Source organism: Vigna unguiculata, chromosome 10, assembly GCF_004118075.2.
Source record: "Vigna unguiculata cultivar IT97K-499-35 chromosome 10, ASM411807v1, whole genome shotgun sequence".
Lineage (NCBI taxonomy): Eukaryota > Viridiplantae > Streptophyta > Magnoliopsida > Fabales > Fabaceae > Vigna > Vigna unguiculata.
Genome location: NC_040288.1, coordinates 20,065,552 through 20,089,664, shown reverse-complemented (window position 1 = coordinate 20,089,664; position 24,113 = coordinate 20,065,552). Strand labels below are relative to the sequence as shown.

The following is a 24,113-nucleotide window of genomic DNA, read 5'->3' as shown; positions in this document are numbered from 1 at the left end:
GGGGTCTTCATCAACCAATAGCTCATACTGACTTGTGTAGTCAGTATGATCTACACCAGAGCATGAGCCTTTTGTACTCACACGTTGTCCTGTTGGAGCTTGAGTGGGTAATTCCATGTTCTATTGCTGCATGTTTGAAGCTTTTGTTCAAGTGTTCTTGGTATTTGTTGTTGCTGTTGAAGTTGTTCCATAAAACGTTGCTCCATAATTCCCATGCGTTAGTTGAATCTTTCCTCCATTTGTTGCTCCATCTTCCTCAAGGCCTCTTGACTCAACGATTCATTACTTCTTTGTGGAGGACCAAAGTAATCTCGAAGACCAATGGCACCTCCAACACCACGCACACGTCCTGGGTGCTCTGGCCTTCCAATTGTCGTTGTGAGTATATCGTCCCAACCATGGCCAACAAACGAACCCTGAGTCTCTTGCTCAATTAATTCATCCTACACCATAAAAGAAAGTTTAATCAAAAGGAGAAACATATGAACTATGATAGTCAAATAAGGTTTGTACTTACTATTTTTTGAGATATGATTTGAGCTGATTGTGATGTCATTTGCCCATCGGACTTAGTCCGAGCAGCCTTCCACATCTCGTACCTAGGAATTGCATCCACTAGGTCAGGGGACTCAAGTCCCAGAGACTGTGCATGAGACTTTTTCAATTTTTTCTCCAATAATGCATAACCACCTCGAGAGAGTACATGTGGTGTATCATTAAGCCTTTGTCTTTGTTGGGCTGCTGTCCTTTTTTCCTGTCACACATAACATTATTTAATAGTTTGAATACAGAAATGTATGACTAGTGTCACTATAAACAAATTTAACAAACAAACCTGCCAGTCTCCAGACTCTCTACATGCACGAAATTGCATCCACTCCTCCTCCGAGATTTTGTACTTCTCACAAGGAGTGTCATGTTGTCTATCTCCAAACACATATAAACGTGTGAGCCTTGCCTTGAAGTCCCTCCATCTGGTGGCTATGTGAGATAAGACTTTCTTTCTAATTCGCTCAGTGTTCGGAGTAATCTCAAATTTGTGCTGTTTAAAACATAAAATATGTTATGTTAACAGTAACATAAAAAAATACTATAGTTGGTTTAAGTAAACATACCACAAGATCCTGCCATAGGAGGTTCTTCTCGACCTCCGCGACGTCATCCCAACATGCAATTGCAATAGAAACTTTCGTTTTGACCAACATTCCTATGTAGCTACGGTACTTTTTTTCCCAAGGGCCACTGGGTTCACCCGATCGAGGATCAATGTGGACCGGTATCCTCTCTCGTCGGTTTGTAACATCCGGCAACCGAGTCACAGATCTATCAGGTCCCTCCTGGTCTGATCCGGAGCTTGTCATACCTGAAACATATCATTAGGAAATGTTAACAATGAAAATATACTCAATTAACCTCTATTATATTAAAACAGGAAGAAAAATAAAAAATTATAAATGTGACAATATTATTAAATAAACACCTATCAAGAAATTGTGTTCTCCCATATGCCTTCATTGTGATCACTTCGAATAGCATGGATGTCATTAGTTACATCATCAACTTTGTCTTGAATGGTTCTTGATGAGAAAGACGTTGTCTCAAGTATGTCTAGACAATCTTCATCATCATTTACGTGCATGTTTCTTCCTTCTAATACAACTGACAATTTCTGATTGGCTGGATCAATGACATAAAAAAATTGTCTTGCTTGACTAGCCATAATAAATGGTTCATTTGTATCACTCATCTTGTTAAGATCCACCAAAGTAAAGCCAAAGTCATCTGTGCTAACACCCGAATTACTATCAACCCATTTACACTTGAAAACTGGCACTCTAAAAGTCACATAATCAACTTCCCATATTTCGTGTATTATTCCAAAGTAACTCATGGATGCTGTAATTGGATTCTTGTCCTTAGAACTGGCAAAATGTACAGATTCATCTTGAAGTGTAACTCCACTATTTTGAACTTTACTTTTGTCATCTTCCATCTTTGAATAGAAACAATGATTGTTTATGTAGTACCCGCCATATGTAATGACATCATTGTTCGGTCCACGAGCTAGCCTCAATAGAGTTTCAGAAACATTTGGAGTCGCGTAAACCTTTTTCTTAAACCATGATAAGAATGTTTTGTTATGTTCATTAAGTGCCCATTTTTCACTCATTCGTGGATGTGCTGATTTCGTTTCATCAATGTGTTGCGTTATGTAAGGAATGACCTCTACAGTGTTGTTTAAGATGTACAAATGGGCTTGATCAACTAATTTTCTACTAACACTTTGAATCTTCACTCCACGCACACCCTTACCTTCACATTTACCTTCATGTCTAGTCTTAGGAACTCCAATTGGTTCATAACTTGGCATATAAATTGAGCAGAATTCAATGGCTTCTTCTGCAATGTACCGCTCTATAATAGAAGCTTCTGGTCAATACTGATTCTTGACATATCCCTTTAAGATCTTCATGTATCTTTCCACTGGGTACATCCATCTCAAGAAAACTGGCCCACATAATCGAATTTCCCTCACAAGATGAACTATCAAATGAACCATGATATCGAAAAATGAAGGTGGAAAATACATTTCCAATTGACACAATAGTCTAATGGCCTCATTTTCCAAATCGTCTAACACTCGAGGGTCAATAACTTTCTTGCATATGGCATTGAAGAACATACACAAACGTGTTAGAATACCTCTGACAGAAGTAGGTAAGATGGCTCGAAAACCTACTGGTAAAAGTTGTTGCATCAACACATGACAATCGTGAGACTTTAAACCGACTAACTTTAAATCTTGCATAGAAACAAGGCTACTAATATTTGAAGAGTAACCTTGCGGAACCTTCACACTTCTTAAACACTCACAAAAAATTTGCTTCTCTTTTCTAGAAAGAGTGTGACAAGCTGGAGGCAGGTAGGTTCGTCTTCCAATTGATTGTGCATGTAACTCAGAACGGATGCCTATTTCAGCCAAATCTTGTCGTGCTTTAACTCCATCTTTAGTATTTCCTTTTACATTTAGTAAAGTCCCGATGATGCTATCACATACATTTTTTTCAACGTGCATCACGTCTATACAATGTCGTACATCAAGTTTACACCAATATGGAAGATTAAAGAAGATTGATCGTTTCTTCCAAATACTTTTCTCCGTGGTCTTTTTCTTTGGATGTTTCCCAAACACAATGTCAATGTTTTCCACTTGGTTGTATATTTCTTCACCATTACGGGGTCTCGCTACAACTTCATCCTCAGGACTTCCATTAAATGCTTTTTTCATTCTACGATAAGGATGATTTCGAGGAAGAAACTTTTGATGTCTTGTATACACAATTTTCTGACCGTGCTTCAATTGAATATAACTTGTGTTTTTTTCACAAATGGGACATGCAAAATGACCTTTAACACTGTAACCGCTCAAGTTTCCATATGCTGGAAAATCATTTATGGTGCAAAACAACATTGCACGCAAACAAAACAATTCTTGAGAATATGAATCATACACATCGACACCTTCTTCCCATAATAGTTTCAAATCATCGATCAACGGCTTTAGGTACACATCAATGTCATTTCCAGGTTGTCTAGGACCCGATATCATCATAGACAACATCATATATTTCCTATTCATGCACAACAAAGGAGATAAATTGTAAATCATCAGCAAAACTGGCCATGAACTATGTTTGCTACTTAAGTTCCCATAAGGATTCATACCATCTGTAGCAAGTCCAAGTCTTAAGTTTCTTGGCTCAGCACCAAATTCTGGAAATGTTTCATCAATCTTCTTCCATTGTGGAGAATCAGCTGGGTGTCGAAGAAGATTATCACACTTTCTTCCACCAACGTGCCATTTCAGGTTTTTTGCATCTTCTTTAATGGAAAATAGTCGTTTGAATCTAGGAATTATAGGAAGGTACCACATCACCTTAGCAGGTGGACCATCTTTGTCTTCATCGCCACTATTTCCATCAATTTTCTTTTTAAACCGCGATAAACCACATGTTGGACACGCCTTCATTGAAGCAAACTCGTCTCTGTATAAAACACAATCATTTGGGCATGCATGTATCTTTTGATATTCCAAACCCATTGGACATAAAACTTTCTTCGCTTCGTAATTACGGATAGGTAACGTGTTATTTTCTGGAAGCATCTCCTTTAACAACTCCAACAATTCTGTGAAACTTGTATCCGTCCATCCATGCCTTGCTTTTAAACTGAATAATTTCAAAGTTGCTGACAGTCGCGTAAATTTAGTGCATCCTGGGTACAATTGTTCCTCTGAATCGGACTTAAGAGAATCATATAAATGAACTTTTCCAAAATTCTCCTCCCCAACATCACGTACCATATCTTCTAAATGATCATTCATCCAGTCGTCTACATAATCTGTTCCTCGTGACGTTGTAGGCTTGTCTAATACTTCTCCATGCCAAGTCCAAAGTGTATAACTTCTCATTATACCAAAGATGAATAGATGATCACGCATTGTTCCTAAGTCATGACGTATTTGATTAAGACAACGAACACAAGGACAAAAATATGTCCCGTTACTTGAGATTGCGTGTTCTTTAACATATTGCAAAAACTCAGAAACCCCCTTTTCATACTCTTCACTTATGCGACGCTCATTCATCCAGCTTCGATCCATACTATGTTCGTAAAAAACTCAATCAATCTCAAACTTTTAACTCTCACAAGGTGAAGCCCTACCCATTCGAAAAAATTATTTTTCATAATTTGCTAACACATGTACAAATAAGTCAAACATCATAAATTTCACAAAATTTCGACAGCATTTCGCATTGGTCTCTGAAGCACACGAAATGAAAGTGATTAATCATGATCACAATCAAGTATACATCCAGAGAACAACACAAATTAGCCTCAATCGAAATTTTATGAAATTTATGCGTAAACCTCAATGTACACATTGTAGCAAATTATGAAAAATAATTTTTTCAAACTGTCCAATCGGACAATTCAAGATTTAATACAAACGATTAAAAATTTAATCATTTGTATTAAATCTCAAACGGGAACTAAGTTTCGCTCACTGTAAGTATAATAAATCTACATATATAAAATAACACTACAACAATAATATTCAAAAATAAAATGCAATGAGAATTATTTAAACATGCATATATCTAATAATAAATATAATTTTATTTACTAATTTTACAAATATTATTATAAAATTTTAAATAAAATAAAAAAATAGGCCAAAAAAATTAACAAAAAAATAGTCTAAGACTAAAACTATAATGACATTTATAAATTAATATAAGTAATTCTATACATACAATGAACAAATATATACATACAACGAAAAACTAACCTCTTCTAATTGAAAGACAAACTTTGAGAGGAAGTCTAGGGTCTCCGCACACTGCTGGCCAAATGGGAACGAAGAGCAAGTGGGACGAATCTCAAAACGCTGCAAATGGGGATGAAAACGGAAAATAATCAGTTCAAAACGCGTAAAATCAACCCATAATCAAACCCCAACAAGTTTGATGGCGAAAACCTTTCGAAACTCACCTGGAAGGGGTCGGAAATGGCGTCGCTGGCGGGAACTCTCGCGGAAACGATGAACAGCGCGAGGGTTTCTCCGTTTCACGCAAAGATAAACTGAAACTTAACGTCAGGGGTGTTATGTCCGACGTTAAGTGACGTCGGGGGTGGGAGGGGCCGACGTAAAGGGACGTCTGGCACGCGCTGGTCCGACGTCAAGGGACGTCTGTCGAGCTGGGGGTCGACGTCCTTTTTTGAGTGACGTCGGGGTATTTTTTAACAGACGTTAAGTAACGTCTGCCCGCTCCATGTCAGACGTTAAAAATGTCTCGTTATTTACAAAAATGCCACCGCTCATTTTTAACGTTGGGCTTTTTTTAGGCAGACGCTATTGGGGTGACGTTAAAGGCCTTTTTTGTGTTAGTGGAAGTAGGCCTTGTCCAAGTTTCTTGATAGAATGCTTACACGCAAAATTGCATGATAATATTGTTCTCATAGATTTTAGACACTAATTCAAATTTGTATTTTAATTTTAAGTACGTAGTGCAGGCTTTGACTGCACGAAAATATTAGCCTTTAAAAATGCAATGGAACTTTTGAAATTATTAGCAAAGCAAAGGTTCTGGTTTTTTCTTAATCGAAGCCTATATTTTGTCTATCTAAGTATAAGCTTCGATTCTTTGAATAAACCGGAGACTATATTCAAATAGTTATAGTATAGATTCCGGTTTTACAAAAAAATGAAGGTTATACCCATTTATATACACTACAAGAAAATTCTTAATTATTTACGAAAATTTATCTACGAAATATTTTTCGTAAATAAATTAATTTTATCTACCAAAATTTGGCGTAGATAAAATTAAAATTCATAGATAACAAAAAAAAAGTTATATACAAAAATTTTGTCGGTAAACATAATAAGCTTTAACAGAATTTTTTCATACGAAATTTTACCTACAAAATTTGACGTAGAAAGTAAATTTTATAAAAAACAATATAAAAATTATTTAAAAAGTAGTTACTTACGAAAGATTTTTGTATGTAAAAATTATATATATTTTTATTAATTTTCTTTTTAAGTTATAGTTTAACACTTGAAATAAGCAAACATGACCTTGAATTGCAAAAACTATTTTTCTAAGTTAGCCTTCGCTGCAAACTTGACCTTCACTGCAACTTCCTCCGCTGGAAATGTGACCATTAGTGAAACGCTCACCTCGACCTTCAACTTCGAAGCTCACTATATCGTACACTGTCGGCAAGAACACAACTGAGGTTTGTCGAAGGCAAAGTGTCCTAACGAGGTTAAGTTCGTTGGCAGTTAAGCAAAGCAAAGCATCCTATGTCCGACTATAACTAGGTTGACATCCACGAAACAGAACCCCCTTCACAAACTAGAAAGAAGCACAATGGGGAAGGATTCATAAACCCTTCGTGAATTGGTTTTTTTGGTCGTAAGTGATGATTTACGGTTTTACAATTTGGGTTTTTTTGGATAGTTTTCTCGAATCCCCACCTTTTCCAATCTAATTAATCTTCTATTTTCAACCATCTAATACATGAGGATGCATGATGATGGAGAAATTGGTGATCGAGCTTGATGATGGAGAAATTGGTGACCGAGCTTGATATGTGTAAGTTGGTCTCTATTCGGATGTATATATGTATTAATGTTTTTTTAGGGCTTTCCTTTATTTGTAGCTTTGTTTTAAAGTAGATTGATATTAATGTCAATTTAGAGTGAATGTGATAGGCGAACCTCAGCGAATCTTCGGTGGAAACTCCTTGCAAGGTCGTCAGTCGTCAAACGTTCGGTGAAAATCCACCAAATCGGCAGTGGAAGACGGAGTTCCAGTGGGGAACTCTCACTGAAATGGTAACTCGACGAGGTTAAAAACCTATTCTAGGGTTAGGGTTGAGCTGAGACGAAAGGGGAAATAACACTCTCATTCATCAAAGCTATCGATTACAACTAGCAGCCTGCCTTTTATAGATGAAGGCAACGGTAAAACAGAAAAGAAGAAAAGAGAATGTCGTCTAACATAAATCCTAATGATAAAGGTGAGAAAATGCTTGAGGCTAACAAACGTGAAGCTGATGGAAGAAACACGTGAATGAAACGAGCTAAGGGAAGAAACATGTGAATGAAGAAAGCTCGCGTGAAGGAAGAGAGCTTGCGCACAATCAAGAGGGTTTGAATGAAACCCTAGCAGAGGGTTGGCCTTCGTAAAAGAGGAAGGCTAGGGCTGCACGTTGGGTGTGTTGGCGACAAAGGGTTGTTGTGCGTGAGAACCCTAGCAGATCACTTGTGTGGCTCGCGTCCCTTCAATCAACACTTGGGCTGGACTTATTTGATGGCCTGAAGTACACGTGCTGGTGCTGAAACATTGGAGGTGTACGAAGGAACCCTAGCAACAGCTCTCCACGCGTGGTGTGTAGAAAACAAGAATTAGAAAGAATTGGGCTGCACACGAGGCCCATTCAGGAGATGTTGGACACGTGTATGAAGGAATTGGCGGCCCAAATAAAATGCTGCTACGTAGTTGGTCTAACACGTTCCCATTCCACACTTCATCAAATGCTTCAATTTGAATAGTTTGGCTGCAATTAGTAAACCAACCCAATTAGACAACTTTTATTTAATTAAAAGAAAAATAAAAGAAAATAAAAGAATAGCCTAGGCATTGGCTAATGCTATGAAAAGCCTCTTAGGGTGATATTCATCAGAATGAGTGTGGTAGACTTGTAAGGTTTGAATATGGTGAATATTGCATAGTGTTGGTGATGTGATCCCAACAAGGCTTATAGCTTGAGCAACGCCTAGGCCCAAATCATGCTCAAGGCCCAATCCATGGCCTACATGCATATCAAGCCCAAGCCCATCAAGAGGCCCAATAAAAAAGGGGCATACTTAAAATGATCCAATTGGGCTTCATCCAAGATGGCCCAAATCCACATGGGCTTCTCACACTCTTCACATGGGCCAAAGAAGATGTGAAGATTTGAAGAGGTGTATGGAAGAGCAATAGAATAGCAATAAGATTGGCTTATTGTTTAGGCCTTGTTTTCTAGAATAATAAGTCAAACAATGTGTAGTTGAATTGATAAAATTGGGCTTGACTAAGCCCAATAGGAGATTTGGCCATGAGCTATCAAAAGAGCCAAGGTGGACTAAGTGGAAGTCAACACTTCTTCCTACACCTCATGGATCCAAAGCATCCAAGGGTTAGGAATGCTTCCTCCTTTTCCAAGGCATCATCCAATGGCCAAGATCAAGCCTTCTTCTCCAAGCTACCATCAAAGGCCAAGATGCTTTCTCCTTCTCATCCAAGGGTCAAGATTCCTCATGTGTAATGGCTTGAGTATAAAAGCCTTAATTTTTCAGCATTGTACTCACTCTTGAACTTTTGTGCAATAGACACTTTGAGTTGAGAATACTCCTCACTATTGCCACTTGAGAGTCATCTTTAGAGAACTTACTCTTTTTACCTCTAGCCCCCTTCCTAATCTAGAGCTACCTCTAAATCGCTCACCCTTTCACCTATCCATTGCAAGCAAGAGCCTACAAACTTGCCTTCCATTCTTCCATGCTTCCTTCATCATTTCCACTGCACTTGGAGCTTTATGTCTCCACCAAGCTCCATCAGTTGGTTTCTGTTTTCAAACGATGTTATATTTATGATCCTTCCCATGTTGTTCTTGTTGTAATACTATCCATCTTGAATGAAAATAACAAAAGAAAAGAGAAAAAGTAAGGAAAAATAACGCTGAAGCTTCTGTTTTGTTGTAGAATATTTTTTGAGAATATACAGAGTACAACATTTGAAAGACCACTTACTAGTGGTGTTGGTTATGCTTTGAAAGTTCTTCATTCTGATAGGACTTTTGAAATTATTAGCAAAGTATAGGTTCTGGTTTTTTCTTAATTGAAGCCTATATTTTGACTATCTAAGTATAAGTTTCGATTCTTTGTATAAATTGGAGACTATATTCAAACAGTCATAGTATAGATTCCGATTTTACATAAAACTGAAGGCTATACCAATTTATATAGGGTAATTTGTGAATTTTACTTCTTCGCGAAAAATTTTATTGCATTGCACAACTAAAAAACTTGATGTTCTTCTTCTTTGCAGCTACACAACTCACATATTCCTCCATAATTTACTTCGTTGCTGTAGAACTCGTCGCAAAATCTTCATCACCATAGTTGCAAGGTCCGTCATTGAGGTTGGTTTATCTTTTCCCTCTTTTTATTGAAGTTTTTATTTATCTCTGCCATTATATAACTCTAAAATGTGACCTGTGGTGCTGCCATTGGAATCTAGGTTTCCTTCCATTGTCACTGTGACACATTTAGAGCGCTATGTGGTGACCTATTGTTGCATAAGGGCTTTCACTCTTGCTTCTAGGTTCCTCTTCGCCACTATTTTGGCCTTAAAAATTTTGTATGATTTTTATTTATTATTTGAAATATTTCTTTTTTAATATATTTTATGTTCAATATGTTAACTTATTTATTAATTTATTATTATTTTGAAAACACTATATATATATTTTAAATGGTTGAGAGTACTAGCTCAAATGGTTAAGAGTACTTTGAATGTGTGAAAGGACTTGGGTTCGAGTCCTATGTGTGTCCATGTTGTGTGTTATTTTAAATGTGTACAATTATTTTATTGATATATTTGAGAGTGAAATGTGACAATGAAATCCTAAAATATTGGGGATTATCACAAATGTGTTTTAGTTGAATTAGTTGTGCAATTGCCTTGTGATTGAGGGGTTGTGGGTTCAACCCTTGTTGAGAACAAATTAGCCCTTTATTTTTGTTAAAATGCTTGTGGTCTGAATGTGAAAGGGTGGGAAAAACCCTAGAACTCTTGGGCAGCCAAGGGAGGGGAAAGACAACAGCCATAATGAGATATGAAAGACAATTATACTTAATTAAAAGCCTTTTTCGTTTTTTTAACCATAATTAAGAACCATATAAAAAGGGAAATTTGAGTAATTAGAAGGGTTTTGGTGAAGTCTGAAACCTAGAGTGAAAGAGGAGCACGAGTTTGGGGTGCCAAGGGGAGTCAGAGAGAACCAAGAAATCTGAGTTTTGGAGAGCAAAAGGGAATTATTGGTGGTAGTGCAAAGTTAAGGTTAAAAGACCCAATTGAGCAAGGAATTTCAGGTTAGGGGAGTTCTCTTGCTTGTTTTTATGATAGTGAATTTCGTATACTTTGAGATGCATGTATAAACTGTGTTTGATCATGAATTTTCGTGCTTCTCCTGGTATGAATCAGTGGTGAAATTGTTGCTATGTGGTTGGGGTCCATTTGTTATCCATTGTATGGGAATTTTGGGGTAATTGTTGTACTGTTGGTGTTAAGGGTCTGTTTTCGCAATTGGAGTGACTAATTTGATGTTCAAATGATGCACAAAATGTTGAACCTGTTGTGTATTGCTAGACATATTTGAATGGGGTTCTGGGTTTTTGGGTAAAGGTTTCTGCGTGTATGATAGGGAGAGTATTTGTTATTCTCGCTCGAGCTAAACAGGCTCGCCTAGGCGAGAATAGCAGAAACGAAATTTTGGGTATGTTTGCACATCTCGCTCAAGCGAGAGCTGCTCGCCTAGGCGAGGATTCGTGAAAACGTGAGGTTATGCTCGAGGGTCTCGCTCAGGCGAGGAGCCCAAGTTTTGAGTGACAGAGTACCTCGCTCAAGCGAGAGGTACTCGCCTAAGCGAGAAATCGGGGTTGATGCATGTGTGTTCTGATGTCTCGCCGCCTAGGCGAGTGTTGTTGTGTTGAGCGAAGGGGGATCTCGCCCAAGTGAGATGAGCTCGCCTAAGCGAGCCTTCACACGTGAACCCTGGTAGCACGCTCGGTCAAGCGAGGAAGCTTAGCTTAAGCGAGACAGGCCTGGTCGCTTAAGCTAAGGCTTTTAGCCCAAGCGAGTTTAGTGCAGTTTATGTGTAATGATTGTACTCTTTGATGAAACGTGGATCAGGAGATGCTGTGCCATGAGCGGGTAGGTTCATGGATGGTGGATAACATGTGATGGTATGAGCGGGGAGGTTCATACTCGATTACTCTCCTGTGGGGATACGAGCGAGGTAGGTTCGTATGTTTCGTGCTCACAGTTGAGAGATGCTGCGTGCGGGAAGGTACGTAGCTTGAGGATCACATGTGTTGGACTACGGGCGAGTAGGTCCGTAGAGTAGGACTACGAACGGGAAGGTTCGTAGAGGCAGGACCACGAGCGGGCAGGTTCGTTTGAGCATCATGAAATCCTGAGTCCATGGCTAACCTTGTTGTATGTTAGAGGTTGAAAAGCCTTGGGGTGTGTTGTGAATGTAACCACGGTCTATCTGTGATAATAGGATTGGGTGTTTTGAATGGGGTTTTGGGTTTTTGGGTAAAGGTTTCTGCGTGTACGATAGGGAGAGTATTTGTTATTCTTGCTCGAGCTAAACAGGCTCGCCTAGGCGAGAATAGCAGAAACGAAATTTTGGGTTATGTTTGCACATCTCGCTCAAGCGAGAGCTGCTTGCCTAGGCGAGGATTCGTGAAAACGTGAGGTTATGCTCGAGGGTCTCGCTCAGGCGAGGAGCCCAAGTTTTGAGCGACAGAGTACCTCGCTTAGGCGAGAGGTACTCGCCTAGGCGAGAAATCGGGGTTGATGCATGTGTGTTCTGATGTCTCGCCGCCTAGGCGAGTGTTGTTGTGTTGAGCGAAGGAGGATCTCGCCCAAGTGAGATGAGCTCGCCTAAGCGAGCCTTCACACGTGAACCCTGGTAGCACGCTCGGTCAAGCGAGGAAGCTTAGCTTAAGCGAGACAGGCCTAGTCGCTTAAGCTAAGGCTTTTAGCCCAAGCGAGTTTAGTGCAGTTTATGTGTAATGATTGTACTCTTTGATGAAACGTGGATCAGGAGATGCTGTGCCATGAGCGGTTAGGTTCATGGATGGTGGATAACATGTGATGGTATGAGCGGGGAGGTTCATACTCGATTACTCTCCTGTGGGGATACGAGCGAGGTAGGTTCGTATGTTCCGTGCTCACAGTTGAGAGATGCTGCGTGCGGGGAGGTACGTAGCTTGAGGATCACATGTGTTGGACTACGGGCGAGTAGGTCCGTAGAGTAGGACTACGAGCGGGAAGGTTCGTAGAGGCAGGACCACGAGCGGGCAGGTTCGTTTGAGCATCATGAAATCCTGAGTCCATGGCTAACCTTGTTGTATGTTAGAGGTTGAAAAGCCTTGGGGTGTGTTGTGAATGTAACCACGGTCTATCTATGATAATAGGATTGGGTGTTTTATATTATTTAATTTATGTGATTTCTTATATTATTGAACTCACCCTTTCTGGTTGTGTTTGGCGATGATCGTGTAACTCGTTACACGGAAGCAGATGATAATACAGATGATGCTTATGGGTGCTTAAACTTGTAAAATATGCTTTACTAGTGTAGCGCTTGGCGACGAGGATAGTACCGCCAAGCGAGAGCTATAAATAGACAGGTCCCAGGAGCGCTTGGTGCTTGGCGACGTGGGAGTACCGCCAAGCGGTCTGGAGCAAAGTTTCGCTTGGCTATGCTAGGCGATAATGTAGGGGCAGAGGCTCTTTATGAAGGGTTTTGCATATAGTGGTTGTAATGGTTTGGTATGGGATATGCTTGGATTAAATAACCAGTAGGGAGGTTGGCAATGGAGTTGGAAATAGGTGATCAATGCGGGTGAGGAGGTCTGTATTAGTTGTACTCTTGTGTGGGGAGGTTCGTATGTTCCATGCTCACACTTGAGGCTATTATGAGCGGGGAGGTTCACAGAAGGTGTTCATGAATGTTGGACTACGAGCAAGGAGGTTCGTAGAGTTTGACTACGAGCACAGATGTTCATAGAGTTGGACCATGAGTGAGCAGTTCGTGGAAGCATGATAATCCCTAAGACCAAAGTTGGGTGCACATTCTTCTCATATAGGTTATGAGATAGGGATGACATGATACAAAGGAATCTATGAATAAGAAAATGGCTAAATTACTTTGGGGTGGGTGTAATTATCATTATTTATGTATGATTATTTATTTTAGCTCACCCTTTCTGTTTGTGTTTGGCGATGATCGTATGACTTGTCACACGGGAGCAAATGTGAATCTAGGTGAGGACATTGATGCTTAGTGGCGGAACTGGGCTAGTTATGGTGATTACTTTATGACTTGTTTTCAAAAAATTTGTAATTTTCCTTTATTTGGCTTTTGAATTATGGAAGGTAATAAGGCCTTTGAGGTGTATTTCTATTTCTCACGATATAGTTTTAAAATTTTCCAGCGCTTGGGAACCATATGCACTATTGAATTCCACATTTTAAATAAAAGTTGCTTTATCAAGTAATATCCGCCTAGAGTGTTACATTTGGTATCAGAGCATATGATATCAAAATGATTTTTAGGGCTTTAGGGAGTTAGCTTATTGTGTTATGGTAGTGAGCTTGTGTAAATCTATTTGGGTGTAGAGTCTCCTTGAATGAGTTATTTGTTATTTGTGTTGTTAATGTTTTGCTTGAGATGGAATGTAACGGTGTTTGGTACACTATCTCCCGTGATGCGAACTAGTTGGCGTCACGATGAAAATGTGTGATGTGAACCCAATAAGCCTAGTATCAAGACAAGGTACACCTTCAAGCCCATCAAGAGGCCCAATAACAAGGGGCATGCTCAAAAAGATTCAATTGGGCTTCATCCAAGATGACCCAAATCCACATGGGTTTCTCACACTCTCCACATGGGCAAAAGAAGATGTGACGATTTGCAGAGGTGTATCAAAGAGCAGTAGAATAGCAATAAGATTGGCTCATTGTTTAGGCCTTGTTTTTTAGAATAATAACTCAAACAATGTGTAGTTGAATTGCTAAAATTGGGCTTGACTAAGCCCAATAGGAGATTTGGTCATGAGCTACCAAAGGTCCAAGGTGGACTAAGTGGAAGTCAACATTCCTTCCTACACCTCACAGATCCAAAGGCTAGGAATGTTTCCTCCTTTTCCAAAGCATCATCCAATGGCCATGAGCATTGCTCCTTCTCCAAGCCATCTTCCACGACCAAGATTGAATGTCTTTCTCATCCAAGGGCTAAGAGTGCTTATGTGTATTTACCTTCATATAAAAGCCTAAATTTTAGGCTATGGTAATCACTCTTGAATTTTAAGCAATAGATGCCTAGTGTTGAGAGTACTCCACTCCTATTGCCTTTTGAGAGTCACTTGAGCTAGAGGATTGAATCATCTCCTCTAGCCACCTTCCTCTATCTTCTCTAAGATAGAGTTCATTACTCACCTTTCACTTCAATTCCAAGAACAACCTTCATCCTTCACCTTGCTTCCGCCAACCCACACTCTTCAATGGAGCTCTCTTCTTCACCTTCATCCAAGGAGTTCCACCATAATGGTATCTAGAGCCACTCAAGTCATTGTTCACCATTTGTGTTGATTTGAGTAAAGTTTCCTTCCATATCTTGTGCTTTTCTTTTCATTTTCGTATTGTTCATCTTTTTTTTGTTCCAGCACTTGTTCTTTGATTCCTTATTGTTTTTTATCATTTTAATCGGGGCATCTTTTAATTTTTAGTTCATCATCTTGTGTTTTTTCTTAAGTCATGTTTAAGCATTTTGTTTCATCTTCATTTTCGTTCTTATTGTTAAATTTTGTACTTGCTTGATGAGAACCAAGTCCTACATCACACCTTTGAGCTATGAACTTCACGTGATGCTTGTGGATATGTAAGGCAAAGGTCTCACTGTTTTTCTTCCATTTCACCGATTGGATTATGCTTTTAGAGTGTCCTAGATGTTCATCTTGATCTATGCTTGATTTTAGATCATAATCAAGCTCCAAATCGAATTGATTTGTCCATTGAACATCTTCCACTTTCAATATTTTTTTGCTTCAGTTTTCAATTTTTTTCCACTACACACCTTCTGTTTGAGAAGTGTCCCGAGTGACACAGTGCCCTAAATGGTAATCTGATTTTTGCTTCGAAAAGCTAAGTCATAGACGGAAATTCTCTAACAAGAATCATTCAATTATGTTGAGAATTGAATTCTATACAAATTTTTGAAGTAGAAGCAACTTTCTGCGTTTTTCAGTGTAAATCTACTGCGGTTTCTACTTGTGTCCTGACACACTTTTCTTGTTTGATTTAACTGGAACGATTCATAGCACCGAATCATATTCTGATTTTTTTCCCAATTTTCTCAACATGTGGATGAAAAATTAGCAAAAAGAATCATTCAAGTATGTACAGTACAAAAAATATGATAAATGTTCAAAGTTGAGCCATCTGTCAGTGTTTTTTGGTGCTGTGTTTTCGGGAAAATCACTGTTTAGTGCGTTTTTGGTGTGTTTTGCTTCAGAATTTCAGTGCTCTTGCTCTATACATTTGCTTGTTTATGTGTGTATTCCATATTGCCATCATTTGATTTCAATTGGAGTGGATTAGATCCCTCAAATTGGCCCAAATGCAATGAATACCATAAGCATCTTATGAGCACTGTAGTTTCTGTTTTCAGTTTTTAATCCATTCTAGTTCCATTCTAGGATTCCTTTTGATGTGCTTTCCTTTCTTTCAAGCCTTAATTTCTTGATTGTCCTTTTTGACTATTCAATTCAGTCTTGTTTCATGAATTCCACTTTGGTTTAGCATTTCTAATTGGCTTTTCTTGCTTTATTTGTTGTTTCCTTTCAATTACAATGCTCTCGGTTTTTGTGGTTTGATTTGGTGATGCAATGCTTTCTTATTGATACACTACAAAAAAAGTATTTTTTACTGGCCATTTCTTTCTAGCGGTTAAATAAACTGTTAGAAATATTTTCATTTTTGTGAGTTATTTTTAACTGCCACAACTTTTTGTTATTTTAAATTTAATTCTATTAACTTAATTAGTAAATTTATTTCAGTTGGTTCAATCTCTCCATTTGTGTGCTCGTGTTCTCTTCTGTATTTCCTACTCATACTCATCTCTTCTCATGCTCATATGTGTGTTTGCGTAGAACATGAGATTCTCGAAAGCTTCTCCAAGTAATTTCCTCATGTGAGATTTCTCTTTTGCCGGGAGTAATATGCCCTAAACCTGCATCCATCATTGAGGAAAAATTGAGAGAGAAGGAATAATTTAGCACTAACCTCGTTGTCGTCGTGCTCTATATGTTTATGGAGTGCAAGATCAAAGTGCGGAAGATTGATGAAGCATTGGATGTTCTAGACTAAAGGAGTACGAGTGGCCACTGTTGAAGGCCAGATTAACCTTTACAATGACAACCACAATATTGTACATGAACTGTTCGACGAAATGTTGAAGAAAGACGAAGTACATCTTCGTTTTTACTACTTCCACCTCTGATTCTGGCGATAATGTGTATTGTAGTGCCAAGGAGGTTGCAATACTCATCATTGGGGCCAATGAGAAAGAGAGTGGTTCGTCACGACATTGTTGACGTGCCACGGTGGGGAACCTAGCTGTGATGAGGCACACAAGAGGTATTATAATTATTAATTATGCATTTCCTAGTAGAAAAGTTCTTATAAGATTTTAATTTTAGTCCCATAAGATATCTTGTTTGTCATTAATCTTTAAGTACATATTTAGTGTGTATCTGTGTGCCATGGATTTCATAAATTTATGGTTTCACGGTTTAAATGATAGAAAGTCAAGAAGGACTTTGATTTTGTTATTTTCTCAATGTTGGGGTGAGGGATTTGTGACATTGATACTTATAATTTGAGTTCCTGATATATTTGGTTGGGTTTTGACAAATTAAGTTAAAATCATTTTAATTTGATTGTTCAATTACATGTTTATGCCTTCTTTACAATGTATTTACGTTCATGCTTTTGTGGCCAATGAAAGACTAAAATGCGAAATGACATGCGGAAACTGATAATGTGTCGTGGGTTTGTGGTGATTTTACAAGGTCTTTTTGTGATATGTCATGTTTGTCAATGGTAGAACTTTTCATTTTTCAGTTGTCCTTGCTATTGATTCGGGAAGAATATGCGGCTAGCTAGTTTTGGTTCTTGCTATCTCCAGGTATAATTAAATCTCTTGGAAATTAAAAGTGCATATGTTGGTTAGATTGGCCAAGTTACAACTTCAACAACTGACGTGAAACACTTTTAAAATTGCCAAATTCTTTGTGAAACTTTCTTTTACTTTTGGCAATGTTGTTCGCTGAATTTTAAATTTTTGTGTTTTGGATCGCTAGCTATTGTTTATTTTGTCCTTGTCCTTGGTTCCCTCGTTACTTTCATTGCCTATATTGTGTGGAGGACTCATTACTTCCTATACCTAGTGGTTGCATTCACCATTGCTGTTGGAGTATACTTAGGATTTAGGACCACAATCACATGTGGTGGTGGTGAGAAATAACTTATATTTTTGTTGTATATCGTCTTAAAAGTTGTTACGTTGAAAGCTATCAGTATGAAAGGCATGATGATCGCTTAAAATATTATATTTTAATTTTGAAAATGGTAAGTGTTTCTCTGGAAACAATGGTAATTATAGCTTTCTAGAGACACTTCAGTTCATGGTTGCCATCAACACCACCAAAGGAGTTTATGTATTTGTCCAAGCTCGTCGACTCTGGTAACAAATATCCCATTCTATGTCTTTTTTTTTCTCAGTTTTCTTATGTTTTGTTACAATTATGTGTATATAGTTAGGTTTTTACAATGATATATAATCACAGATATCATTAGATAATTTAGAAGAGGTGGGTGGTGTGTGAGTGTCAGGTATGGAAATTGCTTCAAGACAAAGTTATTCCAAAAAATGCACGCTTTCATATCAGGCACGGAGTCAACAAAAGTGATTCTAAACAATAAGGAGAAATTCTCAAAGAAGTATATGAAGTCAATCGTTGAGCTTGTTGGACGTGATAACTTGCTTTGTGCTGGACACCAACATCACAAACTTATTTGCAGTTCTCTTTGTTTTCTCTGTTCTCGGCCTTCCTTTGTTGAACTCTTTGATTCACTTCTTCTTGAAGCTACAAGTAGTTGGAAATGTGGACTAGTTCTCGTTATTCAAGATGAAACACTCAAGGTATTTCAACTAAACAAAAATAAATGAAGCTTATTCTTTATGTAAAAACTACCTCTTAACACCATTATTTATATTCCAAAATAACTAATTTTTTAAACTAAAAATAATTATCAAAATAACTAAGAATTTAAGTATAACTTAAAGTTTCATATTGAATGAAAATAAAAATGAAAGAAGTTGAGTGCTGAGTAGAAAAAATATTAACACTAAGTTTTCATTCTCAATGTTCTAATGTAGTTAAGCTGATATGCATGGTTGATAAAGTTTTTCTAAAGCAAAGTTGATAATGTTTTTCTTATTGGTTATTAGTTAGATTCAATCACAACTTGAGTTTTATCTTAAAACTCAATTTATAAATTTGTATTAATGTAGTTATTAGGTAACAAGTCAAAGAGTTGTGTATGGTTTCCAAACTTCTTTTTACTGTATTCTTCTGTTATAAATGATTATTGTATTCACACATTAGTATTATTATTTATAATGAATAATAATCGAGAATAAAATTAATATTTAAATATGGAAAATATTTGGTAAATTGGTAAGATATTTTACTATCTACTATATTATATCTTTCTTTAATGTTATATTTAAATCATATTTCTAACAATTATGGAAAATCACTCTTTCAACTTCAAGCTAAGAGGATTCTGTTTGCCCAGAGACTAGCGGCTCAAGCTACAAATGAGAGTAAGTTCCACTTGTCTTGCTTCAGGTTTTCATGCATTCTTCTGCTACATTCTCATCAGTTTATGTATTGTAGATTCAGCTTCTTCAGTACAAATACACTAGTACTTAATGACTAGTCCATTCAATGACGTGGCAACACGCAAATCCTTTGAAAGTCATAAATATTTAGGTCTCAAGGCTGAACAGGTAAGATGTCTAAACCATTTTCTAGCACTATATTTATAGAATTTTACTAATAGGTGTTGTTTCTTGTCTATGTAGCCAAACTGGAAATGTATACAAGAATGTGAAGAGGAAGATTGAGAGAGGAGTTTTTCCAACATGTATATCAGGAAACAACTTAGTATATCATTTCTCTCTACTAGCCAGTGATGAGAAATTGTGCTATTTCATGGCATGAAAGAAGACCATGTTCGTTTCGGGATTTTTTTCTTCTAGTATATCAATTGAGTTTCTTGATATGATGTATATCGGGATTTATGCTTTGGGATTTTTACTTTATTCTTTCCATATCAAGGTTACTTTGAAAGATTAGGAAAGGAGAGTTAGTAGCATAAACAGAGAAGATTTGCATATGAATGTTGTGTAATGATCAAATCAGATGATGTGACGATTGCAATGGCAGAAGACCTAGAATGGAACGAGCAGACTTGTTAGACATAAATGGACAAATTTATGCAGCGCAGGTCAAATTTTATTTATTTTAAAACCAGTTTTATTCCTTTCTACTAAAGCACAATTAATTATGCTGACATTTACCTTATTACAACAAGGAAGAGCATTGGATGTATATTTTGTGTATATTTTGCGGCTGCAAACCATGTCCTAGGATTTCAATCACAAACTATTGTACTTTTCTCTGTAAGTAAGGGATGATGGAAGTGTTTATGATAAATATGTTATGTAGACCATGGAATAGTGTCTATGTGTGAATGGTTGGATTAAATACTTTGATTCACTCTATTTTAATGGTTTAAAAAATATTTCAAATATTTTTTTAGCAGTTTTTAATGTGAATATGTGATATATTTTTTGCAGTTTTTAATTGTCAAAAAATGATATATTTGTGCCGGTCTTTAACCGTCAAAACATAATGTAATTTGTGGCGGTTTTTAACTGTCAAAATATGATATTTTGTGGCGGTTTTTAACGTCAAAATATGATAAAATATAATTAAATTAGACTACATTTTGTAGCGGTTTCTAACCGCTATTATTTTTTTTTCTTTTTTGACAGCAATACCAGCGGTTAGAATATTTTTGTCACAAACAGTTTTTGACATGTGTAATTTTGACGGTTATTTTAACCGTAAAAAATTTCATTTGTGACGGTTTTTAACCGCTAAAATTTGTAATTTTAACCGTCACAAATGTCAATATTTTTTGTAGTGATAGATAGTGGTAGCATCTTAGGTGGTGGATGTGATTCCATGCTTTAGCTTAATGCTTTCAATTGGCAATTACCTTCCCTCCCACACGTAGTCCGGTTTGAGCTACAAATTTTTGTTGAGAGTGTTGAGTGCTAACCATTTGTATTTGGCAAAGTTTTCTTTGTTTTTGTTTGCTGTTTTGTGCAGTTTCTTGTTGTTGTTTGGCTACTTGGTGCAGCAATTTTCTTATCCACAAAGTGCCCAAGGGCGTTCAAATGGGTGTGTGCACATAAGCCATCAACTAAGGCTTTCTTTACTAGTGATCAAAGGAGCTCATTGAACCATCATTTTGATAACTTTTGATTGGCCATTGTGGCTTGCAATTGTTGCATCTTATAGTTTCCATCTTTCTCTACAATGTGGTCACTTCTTTTGGTATATTTGGAGCTTCCTTAGTGCCTAATTTTTTTACCCAAAGTTGACTAATATATAGTGCTCTCGGGTTGCTCCTAAAAGTGCCAATTTTGTGTTCCAAATTTGGTTGCTTATTACTTGTAATTCTTGGCCTACTTAGGTGTCTTGGGGAACCACAAGGTGTTCAATCCCATCTCCTAAGTAGAACCTTTGCATACTACATAGTGATTCGCTTTAGTTGTAAGTGTGTTGAAAGTTCTAAGTGCTTTCTCACCTTACATTAGGTCGCATAGCTTATATTCATGTTTTCTTGCAATTTGTTTTAGAGGCTTAAGTTGTGAGACCAAAGTCTCTCATATTTTTGTCATTTAGGGGTCCACATTTAGTGTGCTAGCTTTTCCTTTTTGAGTCTTGTTTGTGTGTTTTGTGCTTTGTGCCTCAAGTGATTCTATTTACTTAGCACTTAGAGAATTGTGTGCTCTTTGAAACCTTTTGCAAGTGTATCTTGGCAAAGATTGGCCTTGGTACTTAAGAAGTCTTAAAGACTTACCTCGCCTAACCTGGAGGTCCACTTGTGATTGATTTCATCTTCCACACTTTGTTCAAGTTTCTAAGTTCTTTAGAAATTTCTCTCATTTTTTTTTTTTTGAGAAACTTGTTTTTCAAAATTGTTTCCAAGATGACTGTGTATCACTATTATACTTTGCATGATAATTTTTGGGATCAAAATAGTTTGCATTCTAAATATAGTGAGCATTACTTGCATCATAGGGCTATGCATGACATTCCCCAGTTTGGTAGCAGAGTAGATCCAATGTCATACTTAGCTTGGGAGAATACTCGTTAATTACTTAGTTCAATAGCAATCCTTGGCCAACAAATGGAATTTCAGCACAAGAACAGATGCAATCAAGGCAGCAAAGACTTAATAGAAGCACCAAACACGACTGGAAACAATAACCTTTGGACTAAAGTAAACAAGAAAGCAAAAATTCAGCCTAAGTATGGTCCAAAACCAATGAAATTACCAGACAAACAATCTGAATAGAGCCAGATGTATTATCAAAGTAGTGGAAACATCATAGTTTGGTCATCACAATCATTGGCGAGCAATTTTAATCTCAGAAACAGTAACAAATTCAACCAGAACATGGAAACATAAGCAATTTACGTAGAAGTGAACAAGAACAATATCAATTGGCATTGCAGACAATTTGCTAATGATCTAATAGCAAATTCAGAACAAAACATACCACATGAATTTACTTACACGAATGAAAATAGAACATGGAATATGCGCAACACCGAACAACTTGACTACAACAGAAAATAGCACACAAAACTCTACTGGAATCAGCAATAGAGAAAAAAAATAACACAAAGTGTAAGACAAAACTGAGATGTTAAAACGGAAAGCTAGGTAATCAAATTAAAATTAAAATATAATTAACATGCATTGAGCGACAGATTAGAAGCCTGTGACATTTGATAATCAGTTATTGATCCAGGAAAATGTAGAACAAATATTTTGGAATCAATATCAGCGAAAAAAAACACAATAGCATAGATTCAGCAAAGAAAAAAAAATCAGACTCAAGCATAGCATTAATAAGACAGATTCAAGACAAAAATTAAAGAAGAACAAAGATAAGATGAAGAACACTTATCTTTGAAGACCTCCAAGAACCGAGTGGCTTTGAATACCACTTGATGAGGCTACTCCGTCGGGGGACTCATCAGAAAACCTCTCCAATCGGTGTTCTACCGATTGAAACTCACGGAATGCAAGGGATACTTCGAAAATGGTGTTTTAAGCTCGGATCTCACTAGTTCCTCACTGATTTTGGTAACCCTAGGAGGAGAAATCCTCATCTAAGGTGAAGGGTGATCTGACGAATAGGGGAGTGATCTCAACCGATTTTAACATTCATCAAAGTTGATTCAATACAAAGCATGGTTGGCCTTTTATAGTAAGAAGAAGGCCACCGTGAGATTGAACAAAAGAAAGAAAGGAGAAAGGTCGTTCTAACAACATCTTAACGTCATGAAAACTGGCTGCCTAAACAGAACCCTAACGGCTACAACGGAGGGCATGAACCAAGCGTGAATCGAAAACCCTAGCTAAGGATAACTGAGGATTGGCACGTGTGACAAAGGCAAAGAACCCTTGCAGAAGCTCATCTCCCACGCAATGGATTGGCTGATTGTGAAATGAGAAGCTTGCTTATTGATATTGGGTTGTTGGAAGACGCAGGAGTCTTGGCCCAATAAAGAGAAAACTCGCGTGACTCAGCTGAAAATTGGACGCGTGTTGACTTGAGTCACTCTTGGCCGTAAACGTTGAATCCATAATGTTGGAAAGGTGTTGTGAAGAATTGGGCCTTCCAATACGTGAAACTTCAGCCCAAAATGAAGGCTGAAAAACAATGTGCCTTCCATGTGAGAACGATGATGTTGGAAGATATTGCATTTGGCATAAAGAAGAATTGGGTCGCAGGCCCAATGCCAACACTTTCAATAATTGGCAGTTTGGAAAGATAGGCTGTAATTAGCAAAACAAACCCAATTATAACACATTTATTTAATTAAAAATAAAAGAAAATGAAAGGAATGGGCCTAGGCGTTGGCCTATTGCTATAAGCCTTGTTGGGGTCATATCAATGCGGCTAATTGAATCTACATTGGTGAAGTCTGTTAAATGACGATGGTGGCGGCGGAGTGGCTACTGGCATCAAGGTGCAAGAGGCAGAAATTTTCTAGGGTTTCAGTTTGAGATGGAAGGTTGAAGAAGATGATGATGTGGTGAGTTCTCATTGGTCAACTTGTGAGTGTGAGGATAATGACACGTGGCAACATCTGGTTGGACAAATTTGGAAAGTGAGGATTATGACATGTGTCTCTTTCTGGTTGTTAAAATTTTAAGAGTTAGGGTGCCACATGGTATAATCTGATTAAGCTGATTTAGTGAGTAGGATGAGGGGGAAAATAGATGTTTTAGGGGGTGCATAATAGGTTTTTTATT

The 24,113-nt window shown here is 37.5% G+C and overlaps 1 protein-coding gene and 1 long non-coding RNA gene across 3 annotated transcripts; one reads left to right on the top strand and one right to left on the bottom strand.

The window, feature by feature from the left end:
• Positions 1 to 2,434: 2,434 nt before the first annotated feature.
• Positions 2,435 to 4,663, bottom strand: LOC114165363. Its single transcript, XM_028050008.1, has one exon. It carries the CDS (start codon positions 4,661 to 4,663, stop codon positions 2,435 to 2,437), a length of 2,229 nt encoding a protein of 742 aa, XP_027905809.1.
• Positions 4,664 to 17,088: 12,425 nt separating this feature from the next.
• Positions 17,089 to 20,017, top strand: LOC114166503. 2 transcript variants are annotated; one of them, XR_003599943.1, is made up of 6 exons: positions 17,089 to 18,162; positions 18,312 to 18,621; positions 19,258 to 19,308; positions 19,382 to 19,494; positions 19,570 to 19,651; positions 19,826 to 20,017. It is a non-coding gene; the product is annotated as an uncharacterized LOC114166503 (long non-coding RNA). The 2 variants fall into 2 exon arrangements; XR_003599942.1 differs by having other exon boundaries at positions 17,097 to 18,621.
• The last annotated feature ends 4,096 nt before the right edge of the window (positions 20,018 to 24,113 follow it).